At 38.1% G+C, this 18,092-nt stretch overlaps 1 protein-coding gene across 1 annotated transcript in view; it reads right to left on the reverse strand.

Annotated features, from left to right (window-relative positions):
- Positions 1-401: 401 nt before the first annotated feature.
- TGFBR1 (transforming growth factor beta receptor 1) overlaps positions 402-18,092 on the reverse strand; it is a 49,115-nt gene continuing 31,424 nt past the window's right edge. Inside the window, exons 5-9 of the mRNA XM_063451920.1 lie at positions 15,117-15,284; positions 6,435-6,591; positions 3,917-4,041; positions 2,998-3,128; positions 402-1,702 (exon numbers count right to left, since the gene is read on the reverse strand). Coding sequence (XP_063307990.1) covers positions 1,577-1,702; positions 2,998-3,128; positions 3,917-4,041; positions 6,435-6,591; positions 15,117-15,284 — 707 coding nt within the window. The 3' untranslated portion in view covers positions 402-1,576. The remainder of the gene's footprint in view (positions 1,703-2,997; positions 3,129-3,916; positions 4,042-6,434; positions 6,592-15,116; positions 15,285-18,092) is intronic.

An 18,092-nucleotide genomic window follows, 5' to 3' on the forward strand; every position in this document is an offset into this window, starting at 1 on the left:
AAAAGGCTTAAAATTACTATGTATACTACATTGTATACTCTAGGGATTGTTTTTTAGCGGACGTTCAATTCACAGATAGACAGACAATCTATAGCTCTAATAAAACTCTTCCTGTAAGAAGAAGAAACAGCAGAGTGTCAGCTGGACATCTCAATTAGCACAAATAATAAATAATAAACATCTGAATGAATGAATAGATAAATGCTTATCAAACCAACTCCATAACAAAAAAGTGGTGGTCAAAAACAGAAAAACGTAACTGAAGCCAAGTGGCTAATCCTCCAAATACTCTGCTTAAGAGATTCCCTATTGTTCAGGAAGAGTGTTATTTCTTTGTGCTAATTAAGATTTCCAGCTGACACTCTACTGCTGAATTCAATTCTTACAGGAAGAGTGTTATTTGTATCTGCTCTGTCTTACAGAGGTTAAACCCCAAGTGTCTGGAGTGTCTGGCTGGTGTTGCAGGTCATAGGTAGGGAGGTCAGTTTTTTCTGACCTCCACCACCCAGTGACTGCTTTTCACTATTATAGCGCTAATAAGCCTCCACAGAACTGCAATGACTATCACCTCTCTGCCTTTCAGTAGAGGTAACATACATAAACACATATATACATACATACATACATACATAATATATAACCTAAAACATTAAAAAGCAAAAACAAAACCCGACTTCTCCCATGGCAGTCTACACATGAATGGAACTATCAACCACTGAAAATTGTGCATAAGAAGCCAAATCTAGGAATGATGTGTGGAAAACAGGATAAGGTTATCTGTAAAAATGTAATATTGAAATTAGAGGATGCTGTTGTCAGCGTATGCCAAGATTTATAATACATATAGTTGAAGAAATATTGTCACAGACGAATGATTAACTGTCAGAAAGATATATTTTTCAAACCAATATCAATTTTTTGTTTGTTGTACAAAAAAAAACAACACTAAGCAAAATGTTGCATAATAACTTACGAACTGGTGTAAAAATAATATACTGTATGTGGCACTTACTGGTGATACAATTAATTCTGAAGGCATGTAGTGTATAAAAACTGATTTGCATAAATGATATCCCCAAATGGATGAGGTATTTTCCTTTTTTGTAAAAGTAGGATGCGCACAGGTGCTCATAACAAACCTTTACAAAATGTTTAGCAAAGGCTTTGGATAGTTAGTATCTTGAGACCAAGGAGAAAATAGACTCTTGTTTAAAAAGAAAAGGAAATTCAAACAGCTTATCTCAAACAGTTTCAAAGGTTCCAGCAGTTTAAATAGGGGGAGGTAAGAAAACATAAAATGTTAAGACCAGCATATTCATTTGTACCATTTTGTTAATAGAAACAATACTAAATACACATCTACAAAATTGTCCTGGGAAGATGGTGATCCAAGTATACAACCTGGACCAGAGCAGTTTCTCTTTCCTGAATGTACACAAATAGCATAGATTTCCTCCTATGACTTTTCAAAAAGGCAGCAGTTAGTCCGTTCCCTCAACGAGGTAGAACAATGTATCCTCTAATCAGGCAAACCAAGTAAAGAAGTTGCTGACGCATTTCAGGTCCAAAGGATGCATTACATTTTTATGCCTTCTTGTTGGCTTAGTTGTGAGAGAGTTTTCTTGATGCGCAACGCAGTAAGTCGAGCCGCTCCATTGGCATACCAACACTCACGCATGATTTTGGCCATAACTCTCAATGACTGCCAAGGAAAATATATTGTAAGAAAGATTTTCATGTGTAAAAACTTAAACACAACTGAAATTCAGCAAAAACACCAATATAAACTACAGCTCACAACCACGCAGACAAACCTCAGGCTGACAAAAGGGACGATATTTTCATTATCATATTACTGTGTAGTTCCCTTCATTCTAAAAGAGCATAACCATGGGTTGCAGATAATATATTCCATAAACTCCTGCTAGAACCTGGTTTATGGCACAAGTATAATGTGGATAAAATGAAAAGCCTCCTACTGTTGAACATTCTTCCTGCTCAACTGTAATACTTCTCTGTGCAGGTGCTGCTGTTTAAGTGCCTTTAATACGTCTATTATGGTACTTATTTTGCATAATTTAATAATCATTTATAACGCATGGGTTAATTCCTTTAGTTAAGAAGGATTAAAAGAAGAAATATATGAAAGATTTAAGTTACATTATACCCACTAAAGCAAGTATTATTGCTTGTCTGAATACAAAGAGAATCAAAACAGGGCTGCAACCTAATAAATCAGAACCCTTTGAACTCCTAATACAAGAAAACCCCTTCAGCCACTTACCTTAATCCAGCACCTGGCTCCCCCGGCGCTGGTGAACCTCTCCTCCTGCTGCCGACGTCCACTCCGAATGCGTGGCTATAGTCGCGCACGCATTAAAACCACCCATAGAAAAGCATTACTCAATGCTTTCCTATGGACGTCCAGCGTATCCTCAATGCGATTTTCGCATTGAGGAAGCGGCCTCTGGTGGCTGTCAGGGAGACAGCCACAAGAGGCTGGATTAGCCCTCAATATAGACATAGCGGTTTCTCTTAAACTGCTATGCTTACAGCTGCAGGGTTAAAACTAGGGGGACCTGGCACCTAGACCACTTCATTGAGCTGAAGTGGTCCTTTAATAAATATAACATTAATTTATATTTATATTATTTAACAATCCATTTTGAGGGGCTACATCACCCTACATATCCCTAGGTTTATAAGTTTGTGGCTGGTAAATCAATAATAATGGTCTGCATATAAATTTTATAATGATAGTTGTCTAATGAGAGATGCTCAGACTTTTCTTTCTCTCAGAACTATTTCCTTCCTCTAATACCCAAATATTAAAAGTTTAGTTACAGAATTAAATGGCTCCAAACAATTTAATCTTGATGCACTAATTTAACCACCTGTCTTAATTTAAAGTAGATGCTATTTCAGATAAATGTAAAGAGGATCAGAACCGTCATTTTCTATCGGTTTTCTTTACACAGTCACTAAGGAGTGGCTTACCTCACAACTTTGCCATCTGTTTGGAATGTTTGGTCTTAGTTTCTGCTCACAGACCACTTTTCTCATTTCTTCTACAGATGGGTCAGATGGTACAAGGTCATAATAAGGGAGTTGATAATCCTCGTGGATTCCTGTACAAAAAAAAACCAAAAAAAAAAACCAGAAAATAAATACTAATTTAGCATATAATGATTCCTTTCTTCTGGGTTTCTTTTTTTTTTTTTGCTTTTACATTTTTCTAACAAAGTTTCTAGCAGAGTATCAGACAAAGTACTGCCTGCCTGGGGAAGAGTGTTTTGAGTTCATACATGGATGATATTGCAGCGGAGATCTGTCAGTAGGGAGAGAGTGAGAGAGGGTTGCATTCAAAGCATGGAGCTAGGGAAGGTCTATCTGCGACCGCAGGGGAGAGAGTGCAGGGTTGCATTCAAAGCATGGAGCTAGGAGTGAGCGGTCAGAAACATCTCTTCTCTTTTCACACTGCATCAAACAATGCATCAAAATGGAGGATAATAATCCTTTCACCAGTCATGATTGAGAGAATGTGATTTGTGTATATACATTTGTAAACAGTCCACATACATCACACATTTAGTATTTATTTAATATTATATAATTTAACCAATATCTATTTTCATTTATATTTTATAGCATCAACATGTGCTCAATGTGTCCACAAAGCTCCTCTACTATGAGAAGCATTTGATTGGACACTACACAGCATGAACAAGCAAGTTACTCCTGGGGAAAAGAAAGGGGATGGATATTCATAGCTGCAGAAGATGTAGGTTTTAGGACTTTTGGAAATTCATTTTGAATTTTTTTTTTTTAATTTAAATTGCCTTGTTCAAGTGCATAACAAATATAAATGTTTAACTTGGACTTCCCTTTAAACGTGTAGCAGCAAAACTTTACTTACCTCCAATGGAACAGCGACGGGCAATTTCCCAGAAAACCAATCCCATTGCATAGATATCAGCACGCTTAAAAGACTCAAAATGCTTCATATTTATGGAGTCATCAAGAACCTCTGGGGCCATGTACCTATAAAATGAGAAACCAGTCAGGTTAAGAAGTACTATACATTGCAAGTTATAGTACCTCCAGGTGGTATGTTTTCTGTATTTTTCATTCTTGCAACCTCTAACCAAAGGCTGGAAGCCTGTGGACTTTCCAGCCCTTGGACTGGACTCTTCTGGACAGAGATCTCAGACATTCCACCTGAAATCTGCTGAAGCCACGCCCCCCAACTTTGGGGTTACATCCCAGAGTATCAATATCACAACTGGGACTACTCCTCCTCAACTATCCACATGTTTCTAGTTCCTCCTTCACTCATGTTCCTTCTTCTTGATATTATGGTCACTGGGTATTGCTACATCCACCACTACTGATCATTTATATTATATACCATACAATATTTGTTTTCAGCATATTACAGACAAATCAAATATCTTTATATACATTTTTGTACACTGTATGATTCCTTCAAATTGAATTTATGGCATTAGCTGTGCAGTAAGCCAATGTCCAGGAACACTGCGGCTTCAGTCTTCTTTCCTTACCACACTTTGCGAACATTAACTTTATTTTCCAAAACCCTATACATGTGATTGTGGATCTATGTATAGGACGGTGTGTGCCTCTATGCATGTATTAGGTAAGCTAGGTGAAAACGTGAGGTAGTGCACATATTCACACTTGGCTGGGCCTAAGGCAGCCATAAATCTATATCATCGATGTAGAAATTTTATTTGTCTTAATGTTCCAACTAGAGAGCTCAGACTGAAGTCACATGCGTGCCATACCCAGCTATGAGCAGCTTCCGTCATGAAAAACATTGGTGCTTTCTCAGAAAGGAAGATAAGCCAAAAATGTTATTCATTTTGACTTCTCTAAAGTTGTTCTAGTTTAGAACACATTTATGGCTAATGGTACTACTAAATGGCAATTAAAGGATGTAAAGCTCATTTATGAATATAATTCAAATTTTATAGTCTGGAACTCGTGGGCATATACAGAATGTGATTTAAAAAAAACAAAAAAAAAAAAACTGTCCGGTGTCAGATACCATCGGTACATCAGCTTTCTATGGGCCTCTACATGAGAATAACACGCAGTATGTCCAGCCAGTGCATTGACCAGCGCGAGCCATTTGAGGGGGGTAAGAGTCTTCTCGCTTTCCCTCTCCCATTGGGACATGACAGACAGGGATGTTGGGTAGTTAGATATCGCTTTGTAACACTTTGAGAGTAACTTAGGTCTGAAGGGGTGTTTCCAACACGTCTGAAGGAGATCACATTTCTGACTTGGTTCCCCATCACTGAACTCAGTAGCCCTATCTATGTGCTCTAGTAGTGCACTCTTAATTTGGAGGTAGGGGAATACATATCTAGGGGCTAGACTGTACTTCTGTTGGAGCTCCGCAAAGGGAATGATTTTGGTGATGCCTGCTTCTGCCCACTTAGATAGTGGTAGCCATGGTAAAACTGTGGACATGACACTTAATGGAGCCAGTCAATGGAATCTAGGATTTTAAGATTGAATGGCTAGAAAACCTATCCCATATATTTACAGTCAGTTTCGTTGTGGAAAAGAGGGTGTGTGTTTTCCCCCGTTTGATTGGTGGGGACCACATATACTCCAGGAGAGCCTCACTAGGCCATTGTTTGCGTTCCATGTTGACCCAAAGTAATTGTCCAGTATCTGCATGGAGATTTACTGCTTGGGTTAGTATGGCTGTTAAGCGATAGGTGGCCACGTGCAGTACCCCTATCCCTCCCATCTGGAACGGTCTGTATAGGGTATGTTTCGCTACTCTCGCTCTCTTGTTCTCCCAGATACAGCTGTTAATTATCGCTTGAGCTTTTTTACAAAAAGTTTGTGGAATATCTATAGGCAACATTCGGAATAAATACAGTAGTTTAGGTAAGGCCATCATTTTTACTGCATTAACTCTCCCTGCCCATGAGAGCATTGTGTCTTACGATCTGTAATTTTTTATGAGGCTATAACATATTAAAAATTAATTTTCAAACTGTCAGAGCTTCTTATTTCTACCCAAATTCTGATACAAATTGGGAGTACAGTGAATGGAAACATTAGAGAAACAGATTCAACTCAACTAACATTCATTATACTGCATAACATGGGGGTGGTGGGCTGGAAACACTAATGCACTTAAAAGTATGAGTAGTACAGTTTTCCTGTAATCACGTAGTTGCTGAAATTGAGCTGGAACCCAAGCAATCTATTTCTCACCATGACCAAGCCTTGTTTACTCATTATGGGTTCCCGGTGATTAACTGAATCTAAATATACGAAAACTGTCTGGAGGAGAGGAGTTGGTAACTTCAAACAATATTAATAAAGCCTACCAAGAACATAATTAAAATATTTTTTAAACCTACTGCAGATAATTAAAGTAATATACATACCTTTTTGTTCCCACTCTGTGATTTGGTGCAATGTCAATAGTATCTGTAGCAGAATCATGTCTGACTGCAAGTCCAAGGTCAGCAATGCAGCAGGTTCCATTCTTCTTAACCAATATATTTTTTGATTTTAAATCTCTATGGGCAATAGCTGGCTTACCTATTAAAAATTAGGAAACCTCGTTTATGATGATATTTTAACATTTTCTAAAAATATACTCAGACATTTACAAATTAGTCATAGTTTACATAAGTCGAGCAAACTTAGCAAGAATGTATGAATTAGCTGGCACACAAAAACATGTAAATACATATAATATGCTGCATTTTGAGATCCTCTAAAACAAAAAAAAAACAAACAACAAAAAAAAAAAAACAGGCACGGGATGAGCTATATTGATTATGTTTTCAAATGAGAACATTCACTTCCTGGGATTTTAACACTGGTCAGTTATCAATATATATTTAACAAATAGCTATTGTAAGGTATGAAAAATAGGATTAAATCTATAAATCATCTCTCTCTATCTGGCAAATGGAAGCCTCCATCTGAACGACCTTACAATCATTACATCTATATCCTTTGCACCCAGCAAACCGCATGGGGAAAACCTACAGAGCAGAGCTGGCAAATTTTTCTATATCCACTCCTCATTTGCAACGTGTTGCCTTGGATTTGCCTCGTCTGACCCAGATTATGATGAAATTTGCTAAAAAGAAAAATTTTCTTGCACACATTCTGTAAGGTTCTCTTCCTCTCTTCATTCTATTCGAGATGTATGCAAATATATGGCTCAACCTCTTTATGAAATGAGAGGGGAATCATAACCCATATAAGGCCTTATAAAATCAGGTACAAATGTGTTCCTTCCATTGTACAAATAATCCTGTAAAATTGCAGGTAAAAAGTTGAAAAAGAATTTTAGAGGATGAAGGTCAGGAAGAAGACAAAAAAACAAATACAGATAATGAACAAGAAGATCACACAGGCATTTTAACATATCCAAAAGAATTTACGCATTACACAATTAACCCCTTAACACCGTTCTTTGCCGTCCCGCTTTAAAGCCGTTGAGCCCTGGATCGCTAATGATATGGACCTTCCTGGCAATTCGCTTTCGGGAGGACTGCCTGACAGCCCAGACAGTCCTTCCACTGCAAATTAGGCCCCCGTGGGCCATGTGTTCACTCTTAAGGATCCCAATAGCTGCCTTTTTAAATCTGCCTGCAGGGGGACTGGTGAAATTTATATATATATATATATATATATATATATTACAAAATTGATGATACAGGAGAGGAGGAGAGGAGATACAGGAGAGGAGCTGAAACGTCGTTTTTTGTCTTCGAAATAAATGAAGATTTGAAGTACTGTCAATCCTTGAGTGCCGGTAATTTTGTATCTTATACTATTTAGCCACCAGAGCACCAGGTAATTTTTCCTATTATTTAAGTTGGAGTGCAGGGGTTCTCTGGATTTGTGTATATATATATATATATATATATATACAAAAAAAGAAATGATAAAGACCGCTAGACGGTCGAAACGTCGATTTTTTTTGCGTGCTATTTGAATACAGTAATTTGATTTACCAAATCCATGGAGTGCTCTCATTTCTTGCTTTGTTTATAGTATTTTGCACAGAGAAGCACCTGGTATGTATTATTATTTGGGAAGAGTGCCAGAAATTGCATAGTTTATATATATATATATATATATATATATATATATATATATATATATATTCAATTGTAATAAGGTGCACTCACAGGGCTTCTTCAATAACGTGCTTTATTCGTAAATGTGAATTACATGTGTAGAACTCTCATCAATCGACGTTAAGACCCTATAGGGGTTATTGAAGAAGCCCTGTGAGTGCACCTTATTACAATTGAATATTGATACCTACGCTGAGGTTTGCACCCAGGCAAGATTATGGATAACAAATATATACATATAACAAAATACACTTAGAATGACATTCTATATATCTATGTATAAATGAATATAAATAATTGCAAATTATATACACACGTACATGAGGGGTACTGTTATACTCAGGAAACTTTGCTGAACACAAATATTAGTGTTTCAAAACCGTAAAACGTATCACAACAATAGTCAGTGTAAGTGCCGCTTGTGTGTGAAAAATGCAAAAAAAGTCACTTTCAATGATGATATAATCATTGTAATCCATTTTACTGTTTTGAAACACTAATATTTGTGTTTAGCGAAGTATCCAGAGTAAAACAGTACCCCCCCCACCAAATTTGCTTCCACAAAGACGTTCAATCCCTTTTATGCCTTATCGATATAAACAAATTTGTGGAGAATGCAACACTAAAATGTTTTTATTTAAGCAAAAGAACAGAAATAAAGAGTGGTATAAAGAAAGGTTAATATTTATGTAAGAACCCTTTGAAAACAGAAATCTACATTATATCCATCACATTTTAAATCAGGTGCACTAGAGAAATTTTTTTTTAAAAATAATATATATATATTTTAGAGAACATACATACTGTAAAGTATACTAAAAGAAAAATTAAATAAAAAAAAAAAAGAAAACAAGAATTACACAGAGACAACGCTACTGAGATGAAACAGGCTGATAAAAGGGGAGGCCTTGTTATGCTCTACACCTGGGGTTCAAAGTTTGTAGTGAAGAGGTATGATGTTCGAACATTTTTGTAACTGAATTTTTTTAAATTTAATTTAGATACAGTTGAATTGCAAGATCCAGATTAAAAAAATAAATTTTAAAAAAAAGTCAGCGGCATCTGTATCATCAAAATTTGTATAATCGAAGTGTTTGGTAAAATGCAGACTGCTGTTATTGTGTGCATCTGTGTGAAGACTGTCCATTTAGTTTAATCTTGTACCAAACCCCCGTGCTGGAAATTACTCAACATTTGCTAACAGCAATTGCAAGAACAGTAGAAGATAGCTCTGCAGGGCCGCCATCAGGGTTGTCACGGGCCCAGCGGCGAAACTGCCGCAGGTGCATCTGCACCGGGGCCAATCAGGTGGCCCAAGCATTTAGGGCCACCCGATGAGCCCTATATCTTCAGGGGTCCGGTCAGCTGCAGCCGTGTAATAGCGCGACCGGGGCACCTTTAAAAAAAAATAAAAAAATTACAGCTGCACCGCAAGTGCTGCTGGGAGGAAGTGACGGCCAGTCCCTTCCTCCCAGCTTACTCCGCGCAGGGGGAGAGAGACACAGCCGAGGAGAGGCATCCGCTCCCATCATGCCCAGCCACCCTCCTGCAACGAAAAGGAAAGGAAGAGGAGGGTGGCTGAAAAATGAGGGTGTGTGTGTGTGTATATATCTGTATGCCTGTATGTATCTCATTGTGTGTGTATGCCTGTATATATCTCATTGTGTATGTATCTCATTGTGTATGTATCTCATTGTGTATGTATCTCATTGTGTATGTATCTCATTGTGTATGTATCTCATTGTGTATGTATCTCATTGTGTATGTATCTCATTGTGTATGTATCTCATTGTGTATGTATCTCATTGTGTATGTATCTCATTGTGTATGTATCTCATTGTGTATGTATCTCATTGTGTATGTATCTCATTGTGTATGTATCTCATTGTGTATGTATCTCATTGTGTATGTATCTCATTGTGTATGTATCTCATTGTGTATGTATCTCATTGTGTATGTATGCCTGTATGTATCTCATTGTGTATGTATGCCTGTATGTATCTCATTGTGTATGTATGCCTGTATGTATCTCATTGTGTATGTATCTCATTGTGTATGTATGCCTGTATGTATCTCATTGTGTATGTATGCCTGTATGTATCTCATTGTGTATGTATGCCTGTATATGTATGCCTGTATGTATCTCATTGTGTATGTATGCCTGTATGTATCTCATTGTGTATGTATGCCTGTATGTATCTCATTGTGTATGCCTGTATGTATCTCATTGTGTATGCCTGTATGTATCTCATTGTGTATGCCTGTCTGTCTGTCTGTCTGTCTGTCTGTGTCAGTATGTCAGTATGGGAGTATGTATGTACATCAGTGTGTGTGTGTGTGTGTGTGTCTGTATGTCAGTATGTATGTGTATCTCCTTATGCATGTGTCTGTATATGTGTGTGTCTGTTTCAGTATGTGTGTGTCAGGATGCATGTATGTGTATGTCTGTTCAGTATGTGTGTATCTTTCTGTGTGTCAGTGTACTTTTTGTCTATTCCTATGGGCGGGATTTGGGCGGGACCCCTTTCTGTCTCATTAGAGATTTTTGCCAGAGGCTCAAGGAAGCAAGGTTAATGGTTAGAGTTAGGACCCACCTAGGGGGGGTCTGCCTTGATGTGACAGGTGGGCTCAATCCTCTCATGGCCATTGGAGGTAACTAAAAGACCTCCATTTGTTTTTAAAAATACATAGGGATAAAGGATAGAGCGCAAGTAACATGTTTTTCTTTGGTTTTTACTATGTATTGGGGCTGATGTGTACTGTAGTCATTGCAGCCCCCCAGTAGTGATGGGAGTTGAGCGAAGGACTTTTCTTTCTGCATCTATATCTTCAGGGGTCCGGTCAGCTGCAGCCGTGTAAGAGCGTGACCGGGGCACCTTTATAAAAAAAAAAAAAAAAAAAAATTACAGCTGCACCGCAAGTGCTGCTGGGAGGAAGTGACGGCCAGTCCCTTCCTCCCAGCTTACTCCGCGCGGGGGGGGGAGAGAGACACAGCCGAGGAGAGGCATCCGCTCCCATCATGCCCAGCCACCCTCCTGCAACGAAAAGGAAAGGAAGAGGAGGGTGGCTGAAAAATGAGGGTGTGTGTGTATATGTATGTCTGTATATATCTATGTCTGTGTCAGTATATATCTGTCTGTATGTATGTATGCATGTATATATCTGTCTGCATGTATATATCTATCTGTATGGGTATGTCAGTATATATGTATGTATGTATGCCTGTATGTATTTAGTATGTATTTATGTGTATGTATGTGTGTCTGTATGTGAGTATGTATGTACGTACATCAGTGTGTGTGTGTGTGCCTGTATGTCAGTATGCATGTGTATCTCCTTATGCATGTGTCTGTATATGTGCGTGTCTGTTTCAGTAGGTGTGTGTCAGGATGCCTGTATGTGTATGTCTGTTCAGTATGTGTGTATCTTTCTGTGTGTCAGTGTACTTTTTGTCTATTCCTATGGGCGGGATTTGGAGGCGGGGCTTGATGGCAGGCACCAGGAGGCCCACACCTTAAGCTGTGTTAGGACCCTTTCTGATGGCGGCCCTGTAGCTCTGAACCGTTATTGTTAGATTGCAATGCACAATCTGAATAACTTCAACAATGGATTTTTGCAAGACCGTTTAATTTTAATTATTGCTAGCTTAGTTAACAGGGCTTGGCAAATTTGGAGCCAGGTTTTTTTTTTTTTTTTTTTTTAGAACCCTTGCTCTATACAGGGAGTGTAGAATTATAAGGCAAATGAGTATTTTGACCACATCATCCTCTTTATGCATGTTGTCTTACTCCAAGCTGTATAGGCTTGAAAGCCTACTACCAATTAAGCATATTAGGTGATGTACATCTCTGTAATGAGAAGGGGTGTGGTCTAATGACATCAACACCCTATATCAGGTGTGCATAATTATTAGGCAACTTCCTTTCCTTTGGCAAAATGGGTCAAAAGAAGGACTTGACAGGCTCAGAAAAGTCAAAAATAGTGAGATATCTTGCAGAGGGATGCAGCACTCTTAAAATTGCAAAGCTTCTGAAGCGTGATCATCGAACAATCAAGCGTTTCATTCAAAATAGTCAACAGGGTCGCAAGAAGCGTGTGGAGAAACCAAGGCGCAAAATAACTGCCCACGAACTAAGAAAAGTCAAGCGTGCAGCTGCCAAGATGCCACTTGCCACCAGTTTGGCCATATTTCAGAGCTGCAACATCACTGGAGTGCCCAAAAGCACAAGGTGTGCAATACACAGAGACATGGCCAAGGTAAGAAAGGCTGAAAGACGACCACCACTGAACAAGACACACAAGCTGAAACGTCAAGACTGGGCCAAGAAATATCTCAAGACTGATTTTTCTAAGGTTTTATGGACTGATGAAATGAGAGTGAGTCTTGATGGGCCAGATGGATGGATTGGTAAAGGGCAGAGAGCTCCAGTCCGACTCAGACGCCAGCAAGGTGGAGGTGGAGTACTGGTTTGGGCTGGTATCATCAAAGATGAGCTTGTGGGGCCTTTTCGGGTTGAGGATGGAGTCAAGCTCAACTCCCAGTCCTACTGCCAGTTTCTGGAAGACACCTTCTTCAAGCAGTGGTACAGGAAGAAGTCTGCATCCTTCAAGAAAAATATGATTTTCATGCAGGACAATGCTCCATCACACGCGTCCAAGTACTCCACAGCGTGGCTGGCAAGAAAGGGTATAAAAGAAGAAAATCTAATGACATGGCCTCCTTGTTCACCTGATCTGAACCCCATTGAGAACCTGTGGTCCATCATCAAATGTGAGATTTACAAGGAGGGAAAACAGTACACCTCTCTGAACAGTGTCTGGGAGGCTGTGGTTGCTGCTGCACGCAATGTTGATGGTGAACAGATCAAAACACTGACAGAATCCATGGATGGCAGGCTTTGGAGTGTCCTTGCAAAGAAAGGTGGCTATATTGGTCACTGATTTGTTTTTTTTATGTTTTTGAATGTCAGAAATGTATATTTGTGAATGTTGAGATGTTATATTGGTTTCACTGGTAAAAATAAATAATTGAAATGGGTATATATTTGTTTTTTGTTAAGTTGCCTAATAATTATGCACAGTAATAGTCACCTGCACACACAGATATCCCCCTAAAATAGCTATAACTAAAAACAAACTAAAAACTACTTCCAAAATATTCAGCTTTGATATTAATGAGTGTTTTGGGTTCATTGAGAACATGGTTGTTGTTCAATAATAAAATTAATCCTCAAAAATACAACTTGCCTAATAATTCTGCACTCCCTGTATATCTATCCTATATTCTTATATTTCCGCTCGCCCGCCAGATTCCAATATAGTGGATGGCTAACTTCTGTGGATATCATTTCCAGGTGATGATCCACTTCAGTAGACATTATTGAATGTCAGACATTGAGCAACACAGCACAAGAAATTCTCCAGGCACTCAAGGAGTTAGAGCAGCAGACAGTTTTAATAGAACAAAAGGAGCAGCAATGTTTGGACCTGCTAAGAGGTCTTTGTCAAGCTTAGCAGGTCGAAACCGATCGCGGCTGGGGGGACACCCAGGGAGCCCCTCGCGGCAGACCCCTATGATGGCATACCATTTGCAATACTAGACAACCCAAGGTATTGCAAACAGGGTATGTCCAGTCTTTTTTAGTAGCCACTTAGTCACAAACACTGGGCAAAATTAGCGTTTTTTGCATTTTTCACACACAAACAAATACTAAGGCTAACTTTGGCCAGTGTTTGTGAACAAATGGCTAGTAAAAAAGACTGGGCATACCCCATTTGCAATATCTTGGGTTGTCTACTATTGCAAATGGTATGCCATTATAGGTGTAAATTATAGTGTATATATATATATATATATATATATATATATATATATATATATATATATATATATATATATATATATATATATATATACATACATATATATATATACATACATACACACACACACACATTGCTATTTACAAAAAATATGCATTGTTTAATCTAGTCACATTGTTTCTTATGGGCACGGTTTGCCTTTGTTTGTTTTAAAGGGACACTAGTCACCTGAACAACTTTAGCTTAATGAAGCAGTTTTGGTGTATAGAACATGCCCCTGCAGCCTCACTGCCATTTAGGAGTTAAATCCCTTTGTTTATGAACCCTAGTCACACCTCCCTGCATGTGACTTGCACAGCCTTCCATAAACACTTCCTGTAAAGAGAGCCCTATTTAGGCTTTCTTTATTGCAAGTTCTGTTTAATTAAGATTTTCTTATCCCCTGCTATGTTAATAGCTTGCTAGACCCTGCAAGAGCCTCCTGTATGTGATTACAGTTAAATTCAGAGATTGAGATACAATTATTTAACCCCTTAAGGACCAAACTTCTGGAATAAAAGGGAATCATGACATGTCACGTGTCCTTAAGGGGTTAAGGTAAATTACATCTGATTGAAAGTGAAACCATTTTTTTTTTTTCATGCAGGCTCTGTCAATCATAGCCAGGGGAGGTGTGGCTAGGGCTGCATAAACATAAACAAAGTGATTTTACTCCTAAATGACAGTGAATTGAGCAGTGAAATTGCAGGGGAATGATCTATACAATACAACTGCTTTATTTAGCTAAAGTAGTTTAGGTGACTAATGTTCCTTTAACTGCTTGGGGATGCCTGGCTGCAAATACTTTCATTTATGAAATAATACAAATAATCTAATTTGACAGTATAATACAAGACAAAAGTGTGCTTTCGTTTCTTTTTTTGTACATAACAATTGCATACTATGAAATGTCAGACACTGTCAGCTACAATCAGACATGATAAATGTTATATATAATTTTCAATTATACACACTATTTCAGGGTTGTATTGGTTATTATCTACATTTATTATCCACTCAGTTAATAAATAAGAGTACCAACTCAGCACCACATTTTTTTGTGGCCAGCCATACAGTAATTACATCACATCAGTAGAAACATACCTTGCGTCCCAACAATTTCCATGTGAAGATGTGCAAGGCCACTAGCAGTAGATAATGATAGTTTTAGCATTCCTTCCACTGTAACTGTATATCTGTTCAGGTAATCAAAGAGTGATCCGTGTTCGTGGTAATCAGACACCAGCCATAGTTGGGTCCATGTGCCATTGTCTGCAAGATTAAGTAAACATTACAAAAATGCAAAAAATAGATTTTCTGGAAACTTAGGAAAAACGATCAATGTTATATAAAAGGCAATTTTTTTTTTTAGTGAATCAAGCAGCATTGGATGGTGAAATTTGTCAGCAACAACCACCTTGCCCCCCCAAAAGGTATATGATGCATGGTGTAAAGCTGCAGCTCTACACATGTGTTAATGTACCAGGAACTCCTTGTTGGCCATGGGGCTTAACACCAGGGTCAAATCTAAGCCTCTCTTAGCTTTAAGTCCCTTGGCAGTACCTTGCCACAGCCCTCACAGAATTTTATACTGTGCTTTATAATCGTTCCACAACATCAACGCTCTGCATGGAGATGATTTCTTATTGTATACAGATATACAGACACTCACTTACCGACCGGATTCCGTTTCTACGACATGGTCTGCTCTGCTCTGCTGCGTTCTTCTATGTTCAGGCAAATTTCCCCGAACATAGATTTAAGGGATTCTTAGCCCTGGTGCGCATGTCTGTGTTCAGGGACATTTCCCCAAACATAGACAAACGCAAAAGAGAAGGGAATCCCTCAAATCTATGCTCAGGGAAAGTTCCCCAAACATAGATTAGAGTGATTCCCTGCTCTGTTGTGTTCGTTTATGTTTGGGGAAATATCACCTTACAGAGAAGAATGCAGCAGAGCAGGGAATCCCTCTAATTCCCACGACGGCTCGCACTTACCACCCTGCGAGAGAGATGGTAGTTGTAAAACAGGTAGGTCGCAAAACAAGGACCACCTGTATTAGAAGAAGAAACCTTTGGCCTTAAAGGAGGTAGGTGTCCAAGCACAACTTCATGCAATCTGCATGGAAAGTAATATAAAGAGAGTTCTCCCCCAAGTAATTAAGTTCTCCAATATCTTTAGCCAACGTTATCGCCACCAGAAAAACGGTCTTTAGACATTAATTTAACAAAATATATTCTATTGGATCAAAAGGTTTGACTGCAAGTGCCGCCAAAACTAAATTTAAATACCATGGAGCAGTGAACTGCTTTAATATTTCATAGTTTTAACAAATATGATCACCAAAGGATGAGATGCTAGAATTCAAAGTCATGAAACTAATGGCTACAATTTGTCTTTAATTAGGCTGGTTTAAGGTGCTTAGTGCAAATTTCTAAATATTTTGCATTGAGGCACAAAAATGGTCAATATTTTTTAGAGATAGAGCAACGAAAATTTTTTATTTTGCAATCCTATGATAAATCTTATAAGTAGAAAGACTTTTTGGCTTGAATTAATAGGTTTTTTAACTTCTTGATATAAACCTTGTGATTTTAAGATTTCCTGGTCAGAACCCATGCTGTTATGTTGCAAGTTTTAAAGGTCGATGTTCCAGTGTCTGAACTTTGGGGAGAATCCAAAATTTTCCTCAGGAAAAGTCTAGTAGTTCAGAAAACCATGCCCTCTTGGGCAAAAATAGCATTACTGCAATCACCAGGGCTCTGTCTGTTCTTACCTACTTTAAGACACAAGGAATAAATACTATAGGTGGAAAAACATAAGTGAAGACAAAAGTTCTAAAGAACTGAAGACATCCAAAATTTTAGAAATTCCAAATTTGCAATTGGAACAGAATTTATTTACCTTATGTGAATGGACGCCTATATCTAGAATTCCAAAACGTAGTGTAAATCCTTGCAACATTATCATTGACAGAGACCAATCTATTTGACATACACCTTCTGTGCTCAACGAATCTTCCAAGGTGTTGTGAATTCCTTTTTACATGAAGACCTAATAAGGAAGAATCTGCTAACAATTCTTGCACACAGATTTTCTAATGGAGTGGCTCTTGTTCCTCCTGGTTTGTTTATACAGGCCACTGTTGTTGAACTGACCGAACAAATCTGAACAAAAGATTATTTGAGGTGTAGATTAAAAAAAAAATAAAAAAAAAAATTAAAATGTAGATGCTTTCAAACTGCTTTCAGTTTCTTTAAATTTAAAGAATTTTTCAAGTCATCCTGATTTCAACGGTCTCTTGCCGTGAGCTGCAGATAATGTGCCCCGATAATACTTTTTCCCTAAAAGAAACTCTGTAGGCTAAAAAAAGGGTTCTTAAAGGAACACTATAGTCACCTAAATTACTTTAGCTAAATAAAAGCAGTTTTAGTGTATAGATCATTCCCCTGCAATTTCACTGCTCAATTCACTGTCATTTAGGAGTAAAATCACTTTGTTTCTGTTTATGCAGCCCTAGCCACACCTCCCCTGGCTATGATTGACAGAGCCTGCATGAACGAAAAACTGGTTTCACTTTCAAACAGATGTAATTTACCTTAAATAATTGTATCTCAATCTCTAAATTGAACTTTAATCACATACAGGATACTTGCAGGGTCTATCAAGCTATTAACATAGCAGGGGATAAGAAAATCTTAATTAAACAGAACTTGCAATAAAAAATGCCTAAATAGGGCTCTCTTTACAGGAAGTGTTTATGGAAGGCTGTGCAAGTCACATGCAGGTAGGTGTGACTAGGGTTCATAAACAAAGGAATTTAACTCCTAAATGGCAGAGGATTGAGCAGTGAGGCTACAGGGGTATGTTCTTTATACCAAAACTAAAGCTAAAGTTGTTCAGGTGACTATAGTGTCCCTTTAACCACCAAAGAAGTTGAACTTTTGTTAAGTGCCAAATCTGAATATTCCATAATTTTATAAGATTTGCCTGCAGCAGTTTTATTAATGCCTTGACCCAATGTACCATCGAAATGGTAGAAGTTAACAAACTTCTCATAACTTCTTAATGTACTGAATC

Source organism: Pelobates fuscus, chromosome 4, assembly GCF_036172605.1.
Source record: "Pelobates fuscus isolate aPelFus1 chromosome 4, aPelFus1.pri, whole genome shotgun sequence".
Lineage (NCBI taxonomy): Eukaryota > Metazoa > Chordata > Amphibia > Anura > Pelobatidae > Pelobates > Pelobates fuscus.